This window comes from Chrysoperla carnea, chromosome 4, assembly GCF_905475395.1.
Source record: "Chrysoperla carnea chromosome 4, inChrCarn1.1, whole genome shotgun sequence".
In the NCBI taxonomy this organism is placed as follows: domain Eukaryota; kingdom Metazoa; phylum Arthropoda; class Insecta; order Neuroptera; family Chrysopidae; genus Chrysoperla; species Chrysoperla carnea.
The window spans coordinates 25,415,439-25,426,462 of NC_058340.1; the positions used below are offsets into that span (position 1 = coordinate 25,415,439).

At 30.2% G+C, this 11,024-nt stretch overlaps 2 protein-coding genes across 2 annotated transcripts; one reads left to right on the forward strand and one right to left on the reverse strand.

The window, feature by feature from the left end:
* Nucleotides 1-4,260: 4,260 nt before the first annotated feature.
* Nucleotides 4,261-5,977, reverse strand: LOC123298249 (mitochondrial import receptor subunit TOM20 homolog). The gene is made up of 3 exons (XM_044880204.1): nt 5,749-5,977; nt 5,470-5,681; nt 4,261-4,717 (listed from the first exon to the last, which is right to left on the reverse strand). The coding sequence occupies exons 1-3, from the start codon at nt 5,873-5,875 to the stop codon at nt 4,604-4,606; spliced, it is 453 nt and encodes a 150-aa protein (XP_044736139.1). The 5' UTR covers nt 5,876-5,977; the 3' UTR covers nt 4,261-4,603.
* Nucleotides 5,978-7,415: 1,438 nt separating this feature from the next.
* Nucleotides 7,416-10,809, forward strand: LOC123298228. The gene is made up of 4 exons (XM_044880180.1): nt 7,416-8,581; nt 8,857-9,027; nt 9,804-9,994; nt 10,557-10,809. Exons 1-4 carry the CDS (start codon nt 7,493-7,495, stop codon nt 10,741-10,743), a joined length of 1,638 nt encoding a protein of 545 aa, XP_044736115.1. The 5' UTR covers nt 7,416-7,492; the 3' UTR covers nt 10,744-10,809.
* Nucleotides 10,810-11,024: the final 215 nt, after the last annotated feature.

Here is an 11,024-nt window from a genome sequence, read left to right on the forward strand (position 1 = left end):
TAAACAGAGTTTTATCGAAATCGGAGCCAACATTTTTTTTTCGATTTTTTCGATTTTGTATAAAGGGGTATCCCTTAAAAAAATTCCAAAAAATCGAAAAAACCAATACTTGTAATTTTGGAATAATTAATAATTTTGAATGGAATACGCAAAGTTAATTTTTGATAAGGAACATTTTTTACATTTAAACTTTTGTTCTATCTCTATCAGTTTACAAGATGGGTCCTACGGACCCAAGACCCAATTGACCTATGATGCTCATTTACGAACTTGACCTCAATTTTTTTGTCCTGAGTACGCTGTAAAAATTTCAGCTTGATATCTTTTTTTGTTTTTGAGTTATCGTGTCCACAGACGGACGGACGGACAACCGGAAATGGACTAATTAGGTGATTTTATGAACACCTATGACAAAATTTTTTTCCTAGCATCATTATTTTTAAGCGTTACAAACTTGGGACTAAACTTAATATACTATGTTTATTTCATATATACATGGTATACAAATTAACACAGCGTCGTCTCGTTTTCACATCGCTTAGGAGCCTAGAAATGGGTTAATTCGGCACTATTGAAAGTCAAATAACTCAGAAATATGTGTACCTTGGTGTTGTGAATCATCCTTTAACGTCCATACCTTTTTGGACATTTCTTCTTTTCTAAATGCCAAGATAAATAAGGTCCAAAAATCAAGTATATTGTTCTTGAATACGATTTCAGCAGATATTCCTAAATTCTGTTTATCTTACACGATTTTGTTATTTATAAGATAAAATTAACAATTTTCTCCTATTCTTTTGAAGATGAATGACATTTTTCTGGATAAATAAAGTCCAAAAATGCATTCGATAGTTATTCAGCTAAAGTATTTGTACCAATAATGAAATTTCAAATCGAAAAAATCGTTTACTTAGTAGATCTTAAGACTTGTATATAGAAATATATATCTAATGAAAACAAAATTGAAATTTTTCTGGTAGTAATAGCAAAATGTAAATATTCATCCTGTATCAAATTTTAGAAAATGTTACTATAATTAATTCAGTCTTCTATCCAACGTAGGACGGTAATTCATCAAAGTAGGAGAAGGTTCTTAAAGATTATTAATATACATTATAAAACTGTAATTTTCTACCAATCAATTACTGAAATTAGTTAATCTAAAAAATACAAATTTCCTACATGACGAATTAAAATAAATGAAAAGTCCAATAAAATTGTGCAAAAAATAATATATTTGAAACGTTATTTGGTGACAAAAACATTTTATTACTGAAATAAGATTTAGAGTTTTAATAAAAATATACTTTATACATAGCGCAATTTAACTTTATGTTATAGGCTTCACTTGTAAATTGTGAACATAATTTTCAAAAAAATCTTCAAAAACATAAAAAGATTTGTACAAGTAAGAAAAATTGTCAAAAATAATTTTCTCTGTTTTGATTTCCAGAAAATGTATGTCCACATTTTACTCGATTTGTTATATATGATAAAATAAAAAGCGAATTATTTGTTTCTTGTAACAATTCCATTTAACTATGAGAGACTCAAATACATATTTTTTTGTAACCGATAAAAAATTTTGGCTATATAAAATACGTTCGAGACTTATAATATTTATGTTTATTAATGGAAGTATTTTAATCGACGATAGTTTTTGATTAGATATTTGAACAACAATTGGTTTTAAATGTATTTATTGATGAATCATTTGACAGAATAATATAGTTATTGACATCATAAAACTGTTCTGTCAAAATCCCATTTAAAAACGAATCATACTTTTAAATAAATTATTTACATATTTCATATTTATTAACCCTTCAGAATGGTTGTGAAAAGAGATTCTCTCACGCTTATTTTAAAACGATTTTCCAAATTTCAAATGGAATGACCTCAAGGAAAATTTTTATACCTTCACAAAATTGCATGCTCTGTAAGATAATAAATCAAAAAAGGGTACCGCAAGTGTGTCCCTAGCACCAAAAGTCCTCTGTGCCCATGCTCTACAGGATAATGAATAAAATTTTTTTTAAACTCAAAATATAAAGTAAAAAAGGTAAGGTAAGCATATGTAACTTAAACGTATTGTAGACCAAGTTTGAAATTTCGTTCCTGTCGCTTGAGCAATAGCTTGAGATTTTTTCTTATCACAAGAGTAATTATTATGGTACGAAAGACGACCAGTCTGAAGGGTTAAATAAACATAAACTAAAAGAGAAAAATCTTAAAATGCTCAGAGTTCCTCCACTGAGAATTATAATAGTTTCAAGTCATGTTCAACCAAGTATAATATTGTATTTTTACAATATATAGAAGAGAGGTTTTGCTAGTCTGAAAGCGATACTTGGTGATTCGTTCTTAATTCTACCTTAATTTAACTTTTATGGTAAAAATTAAAATGCGTCAAATCTCATTGTAAGAAGAACTCTAAATCATCCTATTGATAAGCAATTCAACAGTTCTGTAAGAATACATAGAATTAGCACCAAAACTGATAATATTAAATAAAAAAAAAAAAGAAAAATCAAGTCTTTCAAATCAACAAAACATTTTGAGGAATTTTATTTAAAAAAACACAAAATTATTACAAAATATTTTGAAATTTTTCAGCTGAAACATTTAAGAAAAACACATTGTGTTTATTGTCCCAGTTAGTTCTTAAAACCAAATAATCGTTTAGATTGAGCAGCTATATTTACATTTCCGATTAAAGCTATGACGTTTTCTTTTTTTTTATATAAATCGCCTATTTTTCTCTATTGAAACAAAAATTCCAAAAAAGTTTTAATACATTTATGTAAATCGCAATAAACAAAACGAATTTCAAGTTACCAAAAGACGAAGAGAAAAAAAAGCTTAAATAAATATAGGCTTCAAATAAGTTTTAGTACATAGGAGAGAAAGGTAGGTAACAAATGACTAGGTTCGATTATTTGACTTTAATTGTTGTGATTTACATAAATTTTCATGTAAAATTTTTATGGCACATAATTTTTAAAACACAAATTCTGTAGATAAAAATGCCATAGCTTTAATTCAGATGCTAACGAACGTATTAATTCTTTTTTAAAGATGAATGAAAACACATTTTCTTGTAAAAATGGCTACCATACTGATTTTTGTGAGATAAATTTTTATTCTAATAGTATGTTTAAGAGCCTAGTTTCAGAAACGGCGTTCATTACTACATTTATATTTTCTCTAAATTAATTTTATCTCACAAAATTTAGAAAAATTGTATGGAAGAAGACATTATTTTTTTGGCAACCTTAATATAACGTGCCAATATTTAATGAATAACTCATTTATATCCAAAATCTTGTAACAGGTCTTAACACTTCGAAAATCATTGTTATTGAAATTTATGTCATTGTTGTCGTCAAAGTTTTTTCACTAATTCTATCCCAAATTAGATTGATTTTCTTTTACTTGTTTAATTTTTCCGCAGTTTCGATTTAAAATAATGTCTATGATTTTGTCTGACCAGTTTCGGTTTAAACTATCAAAGAATTGAGAAATCGATCGATTCTTGAATACTAACATTTTATCTTTTATCATTATGCGCGCACACTATAACCGAAACTGTCAGATTTTGAGAAAAACTATCGAACTAACGGGTTCGCCATCTTTTATGTCGGTATGCAAATACTGAATAACTTTGAAAGAAAAGAAAACCGATTTCTGTATATGAGGTATTTTAATCAATTTGGACCTTTGCAATTTATTTGGACTAGTTTTTGAATTTAATCAAGTGGTCGCCACTATTGGCCAAAACAAAATGTGCCACTTTTTGCGCGTTATAGCAATTACTTCAGTCCGAATGTCTACTTTAGGCTCATTAATGGTCTGAGGCTTGCTGGTGTACTTTTCAAATAATCCCCCAAAAGAAATCCGGAGGGTTCGATGTACTTCTTGTGATGCCAAAATGGTGAGCGCGATGACAATACGCTTTTTTTGAATTCTGGATAACGCACTCTCTTTTAATGATCTTCCACTGCCTCGTGTTCATCAAAATTTGACACTAAACGATGAATAGTGTTGTCAGACGGTGCCTGTTGATCACGATATTTTCCACGATACATACCGACATAAAAGATGGCACTCCCTGTATCAAACTTAAAATTCAATTAAAAATTAGCAACAACAAAAACTTTCGCTATTGTAGCATTACAGATCTTAATTTTATCTAACAGAGACAATGTAATACCTGTTTACAAGAGCATACTATAAAGAACTTGAATAACAAATAAGAAGTATTAAACACAAAATATATTTGTATGTTATTTAAAAATACAAGCCATCGTCAATATATTTACAAAATTTGTTTTTCTTACTCTTTTAAGTCAGTACAGTAGCCACCACGTTAAGCTAAAGAACTACAAGTGTTGGTTATTGTGTTGTTATTAAATTATTAATGATAGGTACGAGATGACATATAACATTTAAATATAAATTGAAATATTTGATTTTTTTTTTCACCAAAATATACATTTTTTATCCATTTTGTTTTTGTTTTTTTTTTAATAGTTTTGAAATATAACAGGAGGTAAGCTACAATTATCTAGAAACTCGAAAACTAAACAATGTAACAAAAATTTCATTCAACATCGTCAACTGTGATACCAGATGCACGTGCTTGTTGTACACCCATACCTTGCATCCTCTGTAGTAACAGGTGAAACACTTGTGGTGGCAATGTTTGTTGTAATACCTTTAAACACAAAAATTTAATTATTAATATAAGTAGAGCTCGGCTTACATGAAACTAGCCGTTTTTAATTAGCCTTTTTCCTGGGAAGATTAAAAATAAATCTAGATGGTAATATATATTTGTAACCCCCCCCCATCTAGTCGCCATCTAGCGGATCTTTTTTTAATCTTCAAAGAAAAAAGGCCTGGAATTATTAATAACTGTATGACCGTTAGAGATATAACAAAAATTTAAATGTAAAAAATGTTCCTTATAAAAAACAAATAAGTTTTGTTTGAAACATTTTTTCGTAAACATCACTGTTTACCATGCTTATCATATTAAAATAACAAAGAAAAGGATATCCATTAATTTGAATTTTGGAGGAGCTTCAACAAAATCCAGGGATCTATGAAAGACTACGCTCTGTAGCCCATTATCGAGTTTTCGGGGTAAAGTTAACATATACGAACTCCTAACGATGACTTAATTTTTTAGGTAAGAGCTTACCCTCGGCCCTCAGCTTTTTATGTACAACAAACAATATCCTTGCCTTTTTTAAACCCTTATCTATCGAAAACGGTACCATATCGCTATACAAACCGAGAAAACTTCAAACGAAAGTTTTTAAAGAGAAATCTATAATATCTGATTCGTCTTACACTGGTGAAATCTTAGATTTTATGTGGTTTTGGTAATATTTCAGAGCCATATCCATTCGATAAAATAATCGATTTTTATATTAACAAATGTATTAAAAAACAAAATTTTACTTGTAATAATTGATGAGGTTGTCCACAGTAGGCAACAGCATTCGCAAGATGTTCGACACCTTGTTCCAATTCACCTGTAGCCAACATTTCTTCACCTAACTGTACTTCTTGCAAGAAATATCTTCGAACTGCCTCATAATCTTTAAGATCAGGCATAACATTTGTCCCTCTACCTGAGTTAACATTGGCTGCTTGTTTCTTCGCTTTTCTTTCTAGAAAATTATTCAAAAAAATCATTATTAAAGTCCAAATGACTTTCACTCGCTTTCACAAACTTACTTTCATGTAATTTCCTTTTAAAATCGGGATGACTACGTCTCTGTTTGTCAAAATAAATGCAATATCCTAAAAATATTGTACCACAAACACCCGCAGCAATACCAATTGCAGTTTTTGATATTTCCATAATTGATTTTGATTTTTATTGAATATTTTCTAATTTCTCCAAAAACTAGTAAGTATATCGACCTAACCTTTTTACCCGAAAGACATAAATTTTCTCTACCAAAAACTATGTTGGTGGCACTGATCATCATAGATAACTATTTATACTAACTGATTATTATTATATAAAATAGTTATTTTAAAAAAGGACCACTTTTATTTTTTGAGCCAGAAACAGTACTCTTGGATTAAATAAGGAGAGTCTAAATATTCATTCCATGGATATAGGAATATTTTAAAAGAGATGGAGTATAACCGAGTGTGGTGAGTCTCACTCAGGGGGAAGAGGCAGGGTATCATTGTGCCTACTTTCTATTGGCTGTTAACTAGGCGCATGCTGAAAGTATGCTCAAAGCTTTCTTTAAGTGTTTTTGATTCGTTTGTAAGCATGGAAAAATATATTCCTTCATCCAAGGGTAATTAGATAAAAATATTATATTTGTAATTAATTTCTAAATTGTATTAAAAAAAAAATACATTTTTTTCTTTAGGGTAAAAGATTTTACTTTAAATAGAAAGATTTTTGGCTCGAACCAATCTACAATACACGCACAATTCGCTACCCATTTAAATTTTCCCGCAATTGAGAGTGCGAACAGCCGCAACCAATCAAAAGCAGGCATATTGCTTGAGGCAATCTTAAACCATGGATATAGAAATATTAAAATCTAAAACACACGAAATATTATTGTTTTATTTGAATTTCCCGCAAATGATAGCCGCAGCCAATCAAAAGTAGGCACATTGCTTCCCCCCTGAGTGATACACCCCCCTCGTCTAAAGTAGGACTTTATACTACATCCCTACTATAATTACTAGATCCGTGATTTATTCTATTCTGCTTTGCATTTGGTTTCGATAGTTTGATTACCAAAAATGAAGGTCAATCTAAAAAAACTTAAATTAAATTTTCTCAAGTCGTATTTTTTGGATCCCTACTTCTTAATACAATGAATCTATCCTACTATAAAATTGATTTTATTTTTATTATTTTATATTCGTTTAAATACCCTAATCTCTGGAATATCTCTGGAACTACCAATCGGATTCGTAAAAATTATTTTTGTATATACGATAATCATATTCATGAGGAATAGTATAGGCTTTCTAGTATTAGCAAAAATAGACATCCCTTCAAAAATTGATGAAAGTCAATTTACGTATCAATTTTTATTAGCATTAGTATTCAATTAATAAAATGTGTCACATAAATCGAACAAAATAACAAATATTAAACGTTATTAATTTATTTGGAAGTTAAACAAAAATAATATGATTTGACAGTTCCAAAACTAGTACGGATAGTGTATAGTCGGCTTTACATTTTTACATAAACGAAGAATATCCGAGCTACATTCGTTGAAAATCGTGTGTTTTTGTTTAACGAATATTTTGAAGCATTTAAATAATTTGAAACTTTGACCATTTAAATCTAAGATTTAATTAAAGTTGTTCGTTTATGAGATACATATTTTCGGTTTAAATACGATTATTTAAAAATATTGTTTTATTAATTAATTGTTTTACTATTATGTTAATTTATTAATTCTATTTAACAAAATAAATGCCGGTTTAAAAAATGGCTACAACGACATATCCAAAAAATATGAAGAAAACTGTTGTCGACGAAGAATTGCGAAAAGCATTTCAAGAGAAACGTAAAGCAAGATTTGATGAAATTCAAGAAAAAATTAAATCTCAACGTGAAAAACGTACAGCATCAAATGAAAATTTAACAAAAATATCATCAGCTAGAAAAATAGTTCCTTCTTCAGCTAGAAAACCAGTTACAACAAGCAAGACTAGCACAACTCCACAAATAAAAATGACGAAAGCAAGCCAACTACGTTTGGAGAAAAATAATCCTCTAGCTAAATACAAACCAGAAGAAATTGAAAAACTTATCCGTAATCAATCTGACGATACGAAAAAGGTTCCAGCAAGTGTAAAAAGACCAAATTTTCGTACATCACCATGTGCGAATAACATGTCAGCCTCAAGTGTCAATCGATCATCTCGAATTGAATCCAGACCGAATACTGCTGCAAGAACAGTTGCCAAACCTCCGTTAAGACGTTCGATATCTGCTATGCATATTAAAAACAAATCACTCCCACCATCAAAACGTCCTATGCATTTAAGAGGAATACCAAAAGCTCATTCCGCAGAAAATATATCAATCCATAATGAAATTAACGTTCCAAGTCCAATAATAGAGGAAAATGAACCACAAATTAGTCGAACTGGACAGAAAGCGGTCATGTTTATGACACCGAATAATCCACCAAGAAAAAGTTCTCAATTTTTGCCTGGTCGTACACCAGCTCCATCCGAATTACGTGAACGATTATTGAGTTGGTTAAAGAAACGTGGTAAATCATTGAACGCATACTCTCATTTACGATGTTTTGGAGTTCATCAATCAACACCGTATCGACCAGCAGGACGTTCCCACGTACATACCGTCGTGCAGGATGAAGAAGATGAAAATAAAGAAAATCGACCAGAATTAGCACCTGCTCCATCGACATCCGATTTTGTACCAAAAGTTGTTGACTATACAAATTTCACTAATGATAACGATTTATTTGGGACACCAAATCCAAATACTGACGACAAAAAATTAGCGCAGGAAGCTTTATGTGATTTGCATGCCTTGATTTTAGAAGTAAGTATAATTTTGGGTTGAGTTTTATACATTTTCTATCATGATACCCACCCGCTTCGCTGAACAATTTCTATTTTAAAAGTAAAGACCACCGCGTTATAGCATTAATCTCTCTGCAACTTTTGTTTAAGTCATTTTTTTGATTTGGTGGTCCACCCTGTATAGCTAATCATATTTATCCCCAAAATATAGACTTATACATTGTATCGAAGGTCAACGCAGAGAGGTGTGAGTTTGTTATAAATCCGTTTCACAACTTTAACTTGTATTTCCAGAAATATCCAGAAGATCAGTGTAATGCATGGCTGTCAGCATTACAAAAGAAATACCCACATTTACAGGATCAACCACAATATTGGGAATGTCGAGCCGCTTTGGGTGAATTAAATGGTGAATTTAATGAAGCTGTTGAATGCTATCAACAAGCTATCATTAGTGGTGCTGAAGTAAGTTAAAAATTAAATAATTTACATTATTTAATGTCAAGATTTGTTTCCTTAGAAACAGAAATGGGTTAAGAAAAGACTTTTTTTTAGTTTCAAGTTTTTTATTTTTTTAGAACATGTAAAATTGCGTTTTTTGTTCGGGGCAGTTCTCCGACTCGAGCTATCGTTGTTAAATAAACACGTCGATTGATAATTTCATAAAAAAAGACACTTTTCTAAGTCTCCAGAATTTCAGAATACATCGTTACTAACATACTTACTCTATTTTAAACTTGAGTGTTCAAATTGATTAAATTGCTTAGAATCGAAAATTTACTGTAAAAATTGCTGTACAATTCTCGCCTTTTGGGGAGTTCAACCACAAGTCTGTCTAAAATTACTAGATCACTCTGAATGTTTCCAGACCAGATAATGAAGAAGTAACATCTTCGGCAGATTCATCTGCTGTGTGTTTTCTCTTCCGTATCCTCTTTGTGTCCTTTTCATATTATTTGACTGTTAGTTCCAAGGCTTGCTGTTCATTTTTATTAAAATTTTCCTTTTCTGCAGAGATTATATGAATTAGACGGAAAATTACGGACCGTAAATTTTGCATACTTACACAATTAATTTTTTTGTTTAAAAACTTCCATGCATCCACCCCTTTGTAACGTCGTGTCTGTCGTCACGTGCCTACTTTATCTTATGGATAATCCGCCTCAGGGGACGAGAGGTTCCTTTATTAAGTCTGCTCATAGTTCTCCCCTAGTTTAATGAATATTTAATTTAAATTTTAGATCAAGAAAATTGACCATTCGATTGAAAGATTATTGGAGAAGTTTAGTGTCCTGGATTTGGATACATCAACCAAAAAACAAGATACAAAAGCTAAAAAACAACGTTCGAAAATTATTTTGGATGCTCGAAATGTTTTTAAATCTTCAGTTATTAAGTTTGCTGTGCAACAACGTGAAAGTAGATTAACTAGGTAAATCAGAATACAATTAAAATATTTTTACACCCCCTCCACTCTCTTAACAACCAATATTGATATAAGAAGGGGAGGTGACTGGCGGTTATTACTGTTTATGCGTTATATAGTTATTGTTTCAATAATTATATAACGCATCAAACGCGAATCAACAGAGGGGCAAAATTCTATTTAAAAAAATTTGGCAGTGAATTAGCAAATAACTTGCGACCCTAGCCTATACCTAAACAGTTAGTTTAGAGCTAGAATGGAATATATGGGAAAAAGTTTTGAGTTTACATTGTTTTCTAGAATAAATTGATCCCAAATATAAAAATCTCTAGTTTACAAATAAATAAAGTGTTTTTTTTAAGAAGTTAATCGATGAAATAAAACTGAATAAACAGTTTGGTCCAGGAAATCAACTCTGCGCCAGTAGAGTTTAGTTAGACTGTTATTTTATTTCCTCGATTATGTATGTTGAACCCCCAGAAAATTGTAAAAAGTCAGGTAAAAAAATTCTGAGTACGAAAAATATTTCAACAGCGACATTTCGGACAAATTATTATTTTTTTTACAGAAAAAATCAAGATCCATCCACACCATTGGTAGCAAAACCCGTTCGTCGTAGTACACGATTTAGAAAATCTGTATTTACCCAATCAACACCAGTAAACAATGAAAAATTATATAATTCTATTAATGAGATTGAGACATCAATTGGACATGTGAGTTTTCAAACGAATCGTGCATTGTTTGAACAATGAACGTTGGGGGTTGAAAAACTATCACGAAATAATAATATTGTTACAAAAAATATTTATTTTTATACGAAAACAAACATTTTGATATTAATTGTAAATTTTTTAATTTTATACTTAATTGTACTAATATTTTTCTCTTTATTAATTGTTTTTTAAAAAAAGTTAAAAGTTTAATTACTTATCTTGTATTTATGCTAAATTAAAATAATAATTGGCATTTTTTGAGTTGAAAATTATTTTATTTGTAAAATTAAGTTTCCCGCAGGGTTTGTCACCTGTATTCC

Coding starts and splice junctions, on each gene's coding strand:
- LOC123298249 (XM_044880204.1), bottom strand. CDS start 5,875: ATGGAAATATCAAAAACTGCAATTGGTATTGCTGCGGGTGTTTGTGGT. Junction 5,682..5,748: donor TAAAAGGAAATTACATGAAA/GTAAGTTTGTGA, acceptor ATAATTTTCTAG/AAAGAAAAGCGAAGAAACAA. Junction 4,718..5,469: donor AACCTCATCAATTATTACAA/GTAAAATTTTGT, acceptor TTGTGTTTAAAG/GTATTACAACAAACATTGCC.
- LOC123298228 (XM_044880180.1), top strand. CDS start 7,493: ATGGCTACAACGACATATCCAAAAAATATGAAGAAAACTGTTGTCGAC. Junction 8,582..8,856: donor TGCATGCCTTGATTTTAGAA/GTAAGTATAATT, acceptor TTGTATTTCCAG/AAATATCCAGAAGATCAGTG. Junction 9,995..10,556: donor CGTGAAAGTAGATTAACTAG/GTAAATCAGAAT, acceptor TTTTTTTTACAG/AAAAAATCAAGATCCATCCA.